Source organism: Pteropus alecto, unplaced genomic scaffold, assembly GCF_000325575.1.
Source record: "Pteropus alecto unplaced genomic scaffold, ASM32557v1 scaffold34, whole genome shotgun sequence".
Classification (NCBI taxonomy): Eukaryota; Metazoa; Chordata; class Mammalia; order Chiroptera; family Pteropodidae; genus Pteropus; species Pteropus alecto.
Window position 1 is genome coordinate 4,272,509 of NW_006435763.1, and position 12,164 is coordinate 4,284,672.

The 12,164-nt window shown below is 41.0% G+C and overlaps 1 protein-coding gene across 3 annotated transcripts in view; it reads left to right on the plus strand.

The window, feature by feature from the left end:
- Window positions 1-12,164, plus strand: part of MPV17L (MPV17 mitochondrial inner membrane protein like) — a 26,053-nt gene that overhangs the window by 4,194 nt on the left and 9,695 nt on the right. For 2 of the 3 annotated variants that reach the window (XM_025046114.1, XM_025046112.1), the window contains exons 2-3: window positions 4,296-4,570; window positions 11,345-11,875. In XM_025046114.1, the coding sequence (XP_024901882.1) occupies window positions 11,566-11,875 (310 nt within the window). In that variant the 5' untranslated portion in view covers window positions 4,296-4,570; window positions 11,345-11,565. The remainder of the gene's footprint in view (window positions 1-4,295; window positions 4,571-11,344; window positions 11,876-12,164) is intronic. The other variant, XM_006910901.3, reaches the window with a different exon arrangement.

Consider the following 12,164-nt stretch of genomic DNA (forward strand, 5'->3'; position numbering starts at 1 on the left):
TTTCTGTCACAATCTTAGCTGCCAGAGGGATGACCAGAGCCTCTATCATCTATGCCATTTTTTTTCTCTCCAGATGTTGGTTTTTAGTCTTTAGTACTTAGAACCAACCAAGTGACACATATGGAAGATATAGTTATTATTCGCCATGGCAATGTAAAAATAATAAATTACAAAAAAAATGAGAGGGAAGAGGCAAGGTCATTCCAGAGAGTAAGCAAGTACTCTCTAAAAGGCTAACTCCAGACTCAAAGTTTTTTTAAGTGTACTATTTTTAAAGATGTAAAGGAAATCTCTAGAAGAAATAAAGTTAACAAACATCAAAGAGTTGGCGAGGATAGGAGAACTGGTGCAAACTGCAAATAATTTCTTTTTTATAGTAAAGATTAAATAGAGTCTTTCTAAATTAAGAAACAGATATAAGGATTTTTTTTTTCTTTTACAAAGTAGTAAGCAATTTTACCCTCCTCCACCCCCCTAGGTCTAGCTACGCAGTGTCTAGGATGCAGTGGAGAATTCAATGAATAATTATTGAACATATTGGTTCAGCACATATTTTTGGAGTCCGTTATATGCCAGGCAGTATTCTAGGAATTGGGGATACAATGATTAAGAGGTTAAGTCTCTAACAAATTGATGGTCCTTAGATGGGAGGGATATTGGGAGGATAGGTGATAAAAGGGAAGAAATTAAGACATACATATTGCCAGCTATAAAAAAAACCACAGGGATGTAAAGTACAACATAGGGAATATAGTCAATAGGAGTGTAGTAACTATGTATGTCAGTTGGGTGCTGGATTTATCTGGCTGATCGCTTTACAAATTGTATAAATAATCACTATGTTGTGCACCCGAAACTAATATAATATTGTATATCAACCGTAATTGATCAATAAGTCTTTTAAAAAGAAATTAAGCCTCAGTGTTTGCAGATCTTACACACAATTGGAATGGAGTCATAACCAATAGCTACAGAATACAATATTAAGTAGTAGTAAGCACTATATGGAAAATAGAGCAAGATAAAAGAATAGACAGTAAATTACGAACGAATCTATCCCTCAGACTGTAAATTTGAAATCTCTGTTCTAAAACAGTGAAAATTTTTGTTCAGTGATACTTAGCTGAAACTAGAAGAAAATTAAAACCAATAACTACTATCATTGATTTATTATTAAGCAAGACCTGAGGGAAGCCCTCCTGTTGACTTTTCTCTTACCCAGAAGACCTTTCCTTGATGTTAGAGCAGTTCTGGTCATTCACAGATTGTACCATCATCTAATTACCATGTGAGCTGAGTCAAGCAGTCTTGGAAAATCTGAAACAGATGTGTTAAGACCGTTAAGGTCATACGAAAACAAATTTTATTAACATTTTAAACTATGATTTATGTGTAAGACTCTTTCTTATCCTATGAAGAATTTTAGAGGGTATTTGTTTCAGATTGATTTATTTTATGAAACAATCCAGCCTTCTCTAAAACTGTGTGCCCCAAAAGGAAAATGAATGAAGACGTTAAAAGACAACATAAAAAAGAAAAATGTGCGAATGATCATAAACATGAAAAAAAGTCAACATTAGTAAGGATCAAAAATGCAAAAACCAAGTGAGATAGCATTTTTGCCTATCAAATTAACAAAGTTTTTTTGCTTTTAATAATAACACCCACTGTTAATTAGAGTAGAAGAAAATAAATACGCTCATGCATTACTGGCAGAATTTCAAATAATTATGAAACCTTTTATAGGTTTCAATTGATACAATTTGGCATTCAATAACAGTAAAAACTTAATATATACATGTCTTTCATCCCCAAAATTCTGCTTCCAGAAATTTAAGAAGTAATTAAGTTAAAGATTGAACTATAAGAATGTCAATAACAGCATTGTTTATAATGGTGAAAAAAATTTAAATAATCTATATATCCAACTATAAAATAAATTGGTTAAATTATGGTAAAATTAGATAAGACATACCCTTAAAAATAGTAATGTAGATGCCTACTTATTGACATGGAAAGATATGTTGTTAACTCAAAAATGTAGGTAATAAAATATGTGTAATATAAGGCTAATTTTTTTTTTAGGAAAAAGTATATGAAGACATGGAAAAGAGTATTAAAAATTAACCAAAAATGCTAACTGGCTAACTGTAGAAATGTTAATCTTTTTAATTCTACTTTTTTTATTTTTCATACTTGTAGAATCATTTTTTTAAAAGAACATTTAGAGTGACGTCAGAAACACGTCACTCTAAATGACGGCAGAGTGAGAGGTGTCCCCAGATCTCTCCCCTTGAAACAGCAATAAGCTGAACATCTAACACTCAACAAAATACGCCCAAACTGCACACCAGCACTTCTGAGCATGGAATCTGCGTGTAAGAACTACACAGCAGGGATCCAAGAGGCTTAGACGCCACCTACTGGAAACCAAAAGAAAAACGCCTTCTTTGCAACAGGCTAAAGAGAGACCTTTATATAATAAATCTTCCTTCTGGAAAAAAAGCAGAAAACACTTCCATTAATGCCCAGGTGGAGAAATAGGTCATTAAACCCCATGAGTAACCAAGGCGACAAGGCAGCTCAGAAAGAAAGAGGAAAATCTCCAGGAAACAAGCTTGCAGACATAGAAATATGCGACTTAAATGACAGAATTCGGGATGGTACTCGGTGAGTTCCAAAACAAATCATAGCAACATTTTCAGGAACTGAAAAAACGACTAAATGAGCAGAGCAAGGAGATTGAAACCCTCAAAAAGAATCAAATAGAACTTCTGGAGATAAAAAACACACTGCAAGAGTTGAAAAATGAAATAGCAAGCTTGGGAAATGGAGTCGACCGAAAGGAGGAAAGGATCAATGATATCGAAGGCAGAAATCTAGAAATAAATCAGGAGGAAGAAGAAACCGAAGAATGAAAAATAATGAAAGAGAAATACAAGAACTAGCTGATTCCACCAGGAGAAGACACGTAAGAATAATGGGCATTCTCAAAGGCAAGGAAAAGGAGAATTTCCCAAATCTAAGGAATGAGCTGGAGCTTGGAATTCAAGAAGTCAGCAGAACACCCCATTATCTCAACCCAAAAAGGCCTTCTCCAAGACACATTGTATTAAAATTATCAAAAATCCATGACAAAGAATTCTCAGGGCAGCCAGGGAAAAGAAGACGGTAACCTATAAAGGAAAACCCATTAGATTATCGTCGGACTTCTTGGTCTGGTAATGTCGACAAGTATTCTTATAGTATAGATACAGGTTCATTGCATAATAAACATAATGCTTTGCCATCTAATTTGATAATAAAATAATCCACACTTCATTATACCTTAAAAATGGAATATTCTAAGTCCACCTTTTTTTATTTGACAGGTATATTCTGGTAATAAAATAACAAAATGTCAAAAAAAATAAATAAATGAACATGTGCTAGTTATTTATCCTCTCCTGGCTCCAAAACCATTCTTTTTGCCTGCTCTGCGAAAATGGATCTGAGCCTTTAAAATATTTTTCCTATGCCAGGTGACGACAATGTTTCGTCAGTAGAGGGCGCGAGAGAGATTTCAGAAAGGATTTTGCTTCCAGCTTCTTGCTGGTGGGTTTCTCAAGTGCCCAGCTCCTGAAGCTTCCCCAGGATGTAAAGAAAAACTCACATTTCCTATGTGTCTCTTTTACTACCACAGTTTCACTCTGACACCAGATGTGTGGGTTTTCCACTCATCAAGCAATTCTGTGGCACTTGAGATACCATGATAACAAAACCTAGATGAATACCTGACCTAATTGCTGTTTCCACCTCTCCCAGAAACATATTTTAATCAACCAGCCTGGAATTTTATGGTCAAGCACCAGTAAAGTAATCTGGGCCCTTTCCATTCACCTCCGCCCCCCACCATAGAAGAAGGGGCAATTTGCATAATAGAATCCCTCACCATTCCCTTCCCCTCAAAACAAGATTTCCTGGTCTGAAAATAATTCTTTTCTTTTAATAGCTTCCACACCCCACCTTTCTTCCTATAAAACCTTCCATTTGGTGCAGACCCTGGTAGGGCCCTTATAGTTGCTGGATGGGATGCTACCCTATTCATGATCACTTACTAAACTCAATTAGATCTTCGAATTTCCTCGGTTGAATTTTGTTTTTTTAACACATCCACCTTGCACGTTCCCATCTGCAGTGGGACAAGGCAACACTGTCCTCTTGTTTCAGCTTTCATACTGTAAACAAGTAAGTATCTTTTTCACAGTCTATGTGCTGCCCCCCCTTTTCCACATTTTTGTGCCTTTTTTTTTTAGTGATATCACCGTTCAAAATGGCCCTCAAGCATTGTCCTATAGTGCTGCCTACATGCAAGAAGATTGTAATGTGCCTTATGTAGAAAATACCTGTGTTGGATAAGCTTTGGGCATAAGTTACAATGTTGGCTGAGAATGTGGTACCAGAGCAAAGGAGTCCATCTGCCCACGTGCCTCTCCTCTGTGCATGCTTCAGCGGCATGAGCTACGTTACAGGTTTTGCAGCAAAGGAAGTAAACGTTTATTTTAGAGAGCTGCAAGTCCTGGAGACACAGGTGAGATACTGCTCAACGGGATCGATCAGACAAAGAAAAATCATTAGCCTTGGAAACTAAGGGATTTGGAGTCATGGGTGCTGCTGATTGGACAGGGCTGGGGCATTGGTCATTGGGTCCAATTCTGGAGTCAGCCATGGCCATCATCGCGTCTGGTCCTGTGGTCCGACAGGCTGTTCAGGCTGTTCTGCCTCGATGGGGCTGGGGCTGAAACACCTAAAGCCAAGATGTTGTCTTTAGTGTAACTGAAACTTGTCCTCATGATCGATAGCCCTGAGGCTTAATTCTTTAAAGAGTTGACACTGGCTGGAACTTTATGTCCTAAGGCTTAATGATTAAGGGGCATAGGCATACAAAGATGGAAGGATAAGGCCAAAAAATGCAAGTGAGTCACAATGCCATTATGTTAGGCAAAGCTGGTTTGAATCAGAAAAACCTATCTTGACGAAGTCTGTGTGTAGTTACAAATGAAATGTTAATGAATCAACAGTATATATTTAATAAGGTATCCTTCTTTAGCAAACCAAAGTCTGTGTGCTTGACACTTCAAAAGGCCAAAACTCAAAATTGCAGAGTTTGGAGTAAGGGACGTTTTATTGGTCAAGAAGGTGTCAACTGAGAAGATGGGAGACCTAATGGTGCCTCAAATCCATCTTGCTCTCTGGAGTAGGTTAAGGGTTTTTAAGGGGTTGAGAGGACACTCATTTCAAAGTGCCACTGGGACAAGTTTTAATTGCAGGACTTTGGAACTTGGCCATTTGTGGTAAAGGGGGATCAACTCTGGATCTTCCTGGACAATGGACCCTTGGCTTCTGAAGGGGTTCCAGTGTTCACAGTACAGTTACATCCTGGTCTTTGGTTCTTTGGGAGTGGAGGTGGGGTGGATTTTGATTCCTGGTACAGCTGGAGGCCAAAGTTTTCTCCTGTGCATGCTTCAGCGTCATGACGCACAGCCCTGGTTTGCTATCTTTGAAAAACTGCTCAGTACTTTGTCAAGCAGGATAGAACCATTTTGAGCTGACTCCATGCAAACACTTCACCAGAAACATCAAATAAGCTTATGCATTGAACCATTGATGAAAGTGTTGTGACCAAAAGCTCACAGGAATTTAACCCTGAATTTCCCCTAAAAGTAATGGTTCAATATTTGCTAATTCAGTGTTCACAGTGACTATATAGAACAGGACTGTTCAGAATAATAAGAATCGATTGTATTAAAACTAAGCCTGTTTCAAAGAAGCATAAATGAAAGAAAAAAAAAACCTCAGTGATTAATTCACTTTTTACGTGGAAGTGTTCTTCACATTTGCATATTTGAATGTGCACTATTTTTAAAGCTACTGCTAATGTTGGGTTTTTCATAACTTCAGATTTAAAAATTTTATATTTTCTTTATGTATTTTAGGAGAATTTACAAAGGTATTTCTTTGCCCAAAGCTTAACAATGGAAAATGAATGAAATGAATTTATCTGACCGCTCTATCATCCCACAGCAATTGTGAGCAGACTAGTTACTTAAAGTTGGTGAAAACAGAGTTTCTGAACCAGAGAAAACCTCTGTTTCACATATTTCTTCCCAATTACACAATTTTAAAATGCTATGTTGCAGGTAGAGTCTAAAGATCCCCTATTCCTGTTAAGAAATCTGTTGCCACATTTTAATATTCTATTGGAGGGCAACATGGAAGTATAGGGAATTCTTCCAAACCGCTAACAAGAGCGAAGAACAGATAAAATGTTAGCCTTGGTACTTTATTTTGGCCCCAGCCAACATTAAAATGGTCTCAAAATGATCATATTGATCCAAGCACCTTAAGTTTGTTGTTGATGGCAAAGGTTTAAGAATTGCCTGGGTCCTAGAGGACCCAGACTTCTTGGGGGCGGTTTTTCCACATCAGAGCTGATTAATAGCATTTTTGCTCAAAGAAGAAATGAAGGTTCTGGTGGGAAGCAGGCTTATATCCCTCTTCCTTCTAACCTGCCCTTCTGACCATCTTCCCCAGCTGGAGCGCCTTCTGTTTTCTCTCTGTGTGCACATTCAAATAGGGAGCAAGCAGTGGCGGTACCCCATACTCCTATCCCAACCACCCACAGCCATCCAAATAAAAATAAGAATAATAAAATCATGTCAATATCTACACAAAGCATAGCTATTTTTATTGATACGTATGCACAGTTTAAGCCAAGGCCTTCTGCTTCCCCAGTGTGCACCAGCTTCAAATCAAAGCATTCCCTTCCATTATAGATCACTGCTGGTGAAGTTAAGAATGGAGAGCTCTGGCATGTAGGCATTGGGGGGTGAGGATATCATGAAAGAGGATTAGACAAGATTTCTTTGCCAGCCTCCCTCGAGCCTCATTTCAGGTGACAAGGAAGAAGACAGTTGCTTCAAATTCTTGCTCTGTGCCCATACCCACAAATCCAACCCATGTCTCCAAAGTGATATTGGAGAGGTTTGAGGAACTTCAATGACCTTTTTTGAGGTGGTGGCCTTAGCTGATCTGCTTCACCATTCATTGGAAAACACACTTGTTGGTCCTGGAGCTTTGAAGCATAGTGGCCTTTTGTTTGTCAGTTGAAATTTCAGGATTAGCAAGAGAAGTTAGAAGGTTTTAGACACTGTGGCCCCCTTGGTGGTTCTTAAGCCCCAATTCATTTAAATAAGATGAAATAATAACAGTTACAATAAGCTTCGTTGTAATTATCTTAATGTATTTTTAATGTGATCCTTCACTGTAAATTGAAGCTCAGTGCCTACATCAGTACTTATACCCTGCAGAGAGAGAGTTTCTAACAAAACTCCTCTTTTATGATTTAGCACAGCATTCAGTTCTCTAGTTATACCCTACTGTTTAAGGTTATTAATGTCACACGCATGTGTTGCCTCATTATTGCTGGGGAGTGGGGCTCTAAATCCCAGCTTGCACAGATGATGAAGCATCCATGTAATGAATTCATTTATCTCAGAGCATTTCCTCTTGTTTGAAGGCCATATGGGTTCTTACGTTTGCTTGAGTAATAGATTGTTTTTGTTTGTTTGTTTTGTTTTTGTTCTTTTTATTACTTTTAAGAGACCAGTATACAGTGTTAAATAGAAACTTTCATGGCTGGAAGCATGTCTGAAAGAAAGGGTTTATTGAGCCACGTGCTAGCCAGCAATGGACCAGGTCCTGGGACCTGCAGCCTGAACCTCCAGCAGCAGGGCAGAGGAGACAACAGGTCTGTTGTCTTGGAGCTGCGGGCTCTTTTGTGCATTATGTTCGAGGAAGAGAGATGAAAATTGTTCTGAAAGAATTCACACTACTACAGACAAGGAGAAGGTGAAGGGAGGGCAGTTCTAGGATCGGGAAACAGTCCGTAAGGGAGAAATATTTACTACTTTTGACTGGTTGTGGGTGACAGTCCTGAAAGTTCATGCGTAAGCAGGATGCGGTGGCCTCTGGTGGTCACGACAGAAGTTGATTCAAAGTTCCAACATAATGTTCAGGAATGTGAGCATTCTAGTTGGCCCACAGTAATTAACCATTTAACTGGTTAATTACTCTCATCTCTCTCTTCCTCCACCTGCTGTAATTTAATTTAGGACATCTTGCAATTTTCTCCTGTCAACAACAATACATATAAATCCATCCAACCTTCCTAAGTATTTGTTTCTCTTTCTTTCAACTCCTATTAAATGAATAGATCCAGCTGCTTGGTAAAGATTACTATAGATTCTGGAGGAAATATGTCTCTACAGGTTGTTACCGATCCTTCACCTCCTTGGGTTTCTATGAAGAGTATATGCGTTAGAGTACCTAGGAGAGAACTGACATGCAGTGGGTTCTCCGTGAATGTCAGTCCCATCCCTTTGGGGTTGCCAGGTTTAGCAAAATAAATGTTAAAAATACAAGGTGTCCAGTTAACTTTGAATTTCAGAAGAACAGTGAAAGGTTTTTAGTATAAGCATGTCCAAAAGATTGCATGAGACATACGCTAAAAACATTCATCATTCATCTGAATGATCAATCGAATGAATGAATAAAAGAGTGCCTGGACAAACAGATAGTTCTGTGCTGCCGGACAGAAAATATTTTCTTCTACATTTCTAGCTTCTCCTGGCCGGTCTAATAATCAAATTGACATAAGACAGATTAGCAAGAGAAAAATGAAGGAAAATTTATTAACATGTGTACCCCCTGTATACATGGAGAGACTCTGGAAAATGGGCAGAAGCTATCACTTTAAAATGCCAGTTAGAGGAGATCAAAGGGATTACAGAGAAGGAAGACACAGAAGGAGGTGGTATAGTAGGCTGAGTAATGGCCCTCTGAAGATGTCCACATCTTAATGACTAGAACCCATGACTATGTTATTTTACATAGCAAAGGGGGTTCTGTAGAGGATAAAAGAGACTTTGTAGGTGATCCTCAAGGTAAGGTCTTTGATATGTGGACATTATCCTGGATTATCCAGGTAGGCCAAATTGGGTCCTTCTAAGAGGAACACAGTGGGGTCAGAGTCTGAAAAAACTTTGCGACAATGGAATGACAGAGAGAGAGAGATTACAAGGTGCGATGCTGCTGACTTTGAAGATGGAGAAAGGGGTGAGACATATGTATGCTGAAAAGCTTTGCATTGTTCTTTTTTCATAAAGATTATGACTGAGACTTTAAGCTAACACAGGTCCATGGGAGGAGCCAGGGCTTGTGGGAGGAGTTCTCACACTCTGTGTCATTATACAGGAAGAACTCTACACTTACAATAAAGCTCTATGATTGTAACTGTCCCTCCCCTTAACTTCCTTTTGTCTTCCATATATACTTTATCTCTGCACACTACGGTGTGTGCAGATGACTCACCATGTTTGCATGCACTGGATTGCAACTTTTTCTTTCTCCTGAACAAATCCTTTTGGGGACAAAACACCTAGTCAATATTTTTCAGTTGACAGGGATCATCACAGGATTTAGGGAGCCTCTAGGAGCTGGAAAAGACAAAGAATTAGATTCTATTCTAGGGCTTCTAGAGAGAATCCCTACCCAATCCCTAGCGGTCACTTTGCCATTAGCAGCTCTGCAGACTCATTTTAGATTTCTGACCTCTGAAAGTCTAAGAAAACAATTTCATGTTGTTTTAAGTCACTAAATTTGTGGTAAGCGGTTACAGCAGCAATAGGAAAATAATAAGGGGGTTATAAATAATAAACAAAGAAACATGTTTCAGCGAGCTAGGAGCCTGCCTAGCTGGGAGAAGTCTGATAGATTTGCATGGAACCATAAACAAGGACAAGGAGAGGAGGGGGATAGAAATACAAGGGGTCGAAGAACACAGAAATTGGTGGATTCTCAAGAATTGAAGAGAATGGGTGTAATAGTCGGCTACAGCTGCCAGAACAAAATACTACAGATTAGGTGGGTTAAAAAAACATTTATTTTCTCACAGTTCTGGAGGCTAGAAGTCCAAGATCAAGATGTCACCCAGGTTGGTTTCTTCTGAAGCCTCTCTCCTTGGCTTGCAGGTGGCCACATTCTCACTGTGTCCTCCCATGACCTTTTCTCTGTACATGCTCTGTCCAGGTGTCTCTGTGTCCAAATTTCCTCTGTTCAAAGGACCCCAGTCAGGTTGGATTAGGGTCCATCCTAAAGGCTTAGTTTTTAATTCAGTCACCTCTTTAAAGGCCCCATCTCCAAATAGTCACATTCTGAGGTACCAGGGATTAGGGCTTCAATATAGGGATTTTGTGGGGACAGTTCAGCCCACAACAATGGGGTTGACAAATGGAGAAACATTCTACAAAATAACTGGTTAGTGAGTGACCCAGATTGGCGATTAAGGCGATATATGACAATTCAATGCAATAAAAAGTGATCCAGAATTGGATGCAAATTTGGAAAAAAGACTTTAGTGGGACAATTGGCAATCATTTGAATAAGGTATGTAGGTTAGGTAATAGTATTACATCAGTGCTTATTTCCTTGTTTTGATAATTGTACTATGGTTATGTAAGATGTCAGTACTCGAGGACACTTGGGTAAAGAGTATTTAAGAACTCTACTATTTTTGCAACTCTTTTCTAAGTCTGGAAATACTTCAAAATGAAAAGTTAAAAATTAAAAAATTAGGTAAAATAGGGAAACAAAGAGGAGAGACAGAATGAGAATGGAATTGGAAGTTACAGTGAGGAAAGGAAAACAAGCAAGGAGAAACCGAGTTCCATTGGATCCCCAGTGACCCGCCTCTGGGACACTGCCCAGGAGCTTGGCACCTATACTGAGGCAACAGTCATTGAGTCATAAGCTCTGAAGAGAAGGCAGTAGGCCCATTGAGCCCCAGTTCCCATTCATGAAAATTTAAAAATTTGAATTTGTACCTGAAGTTAACAGTCAGTGCACTGCGTGTGTTGAAAGTGTGAATTCCCTGCATGTACCCATTTAAAATACACTGCCATCTTGGTAACTGAGTTTTGGTATCTATTCTCCGCTCCCGCTCCCCGCCCCGCCCCCCGCCCCGTAACTCCCCTTCCCGTTAACCTTTTTTGGAAGATATAATTCAGGTCCCATAGAAATCGCCGTTTTAAAGTGTATTTAATGGTTTCTGGTGCAACCATCACCACTATCTAATTACAGAACATTTTCTTTGCCTCCCTCCCCACCCCCCGCCCCGCCAAAAAATAGAATCCCTACTCAATTAGCAGTCACCCTGCATTCCTCCCCCACCCCCACCCCGCTTCCCATCTCCCAACCTCTGGCAACCACTAATCTGCTTTCCGTCTCCACGGCTTTTTCTATGTAGGACATTGCTTGCAAGTGGATAATGCATTCTGGAGACCAGCCACATTTCAAATGCTCAGCCCGCACAGTGGCTGGTGGCTACAGGATTGGACGGCGCGGCTTGGGTGTGCAAGAGGCGCCCAATCGCTCTGGAGCATTTGGAGGAAGCAGGTGCAGGTGTAGGGAGGAGGCGCCGGGAGCGCGGGGCATTGTTCGGTTGCAGGCGGGCGCCCACGGCGTGGTATGGCCAGCTGGTGGCGGGCGCTGGTACGCGCGGCACAGCGCCACCCATGGCCCACAAACGTGGTACTCTACACCACGCTCTTCTCTGCGGGAGACGCGCTGCAACAGCGGCTGCGGGGCGGCCCGGCGGACTGGCGGCAGACGGGGCGCGTGGCCACCGTGGCCGTGACCTTCCACGCCAACTTCAACTACGTGTGGCTGCGCCTGCTGGAGCGCGCGCTGCCTGGCCGCACGCCGCGCGCCATCCTGGCCAAGCTGGTGTGCGACCAGGCAGTCGGCGGGCCCGTGGCTGTCTCGGCCTTCTACACCGGTGAGGGGACCGGGCAGGGTCCAGGGGGCCAGAGGTAGGGGCCAGGGGCTGGACACGGTGAGGAGACCAGGGTTCAAGATTGGGGGACTGCGGGCAGGAGCCGGGGAGCGGGCTTGGTATTCATGGGGGGAAGGGCAGGATCCAGGGCTGGAGAGGGCGTGCTGCAGGTGCAAGGGCCAAGAAGTCTGGGGACCTGTGATTAAGGGAGTTGAGGGAGAAAAGTTGAAGGGCAGTAGCTGGAGAGTCCAGGGATTAGGGGGCCAAAGTCAAGTGGGTCAGGGATCTGGCG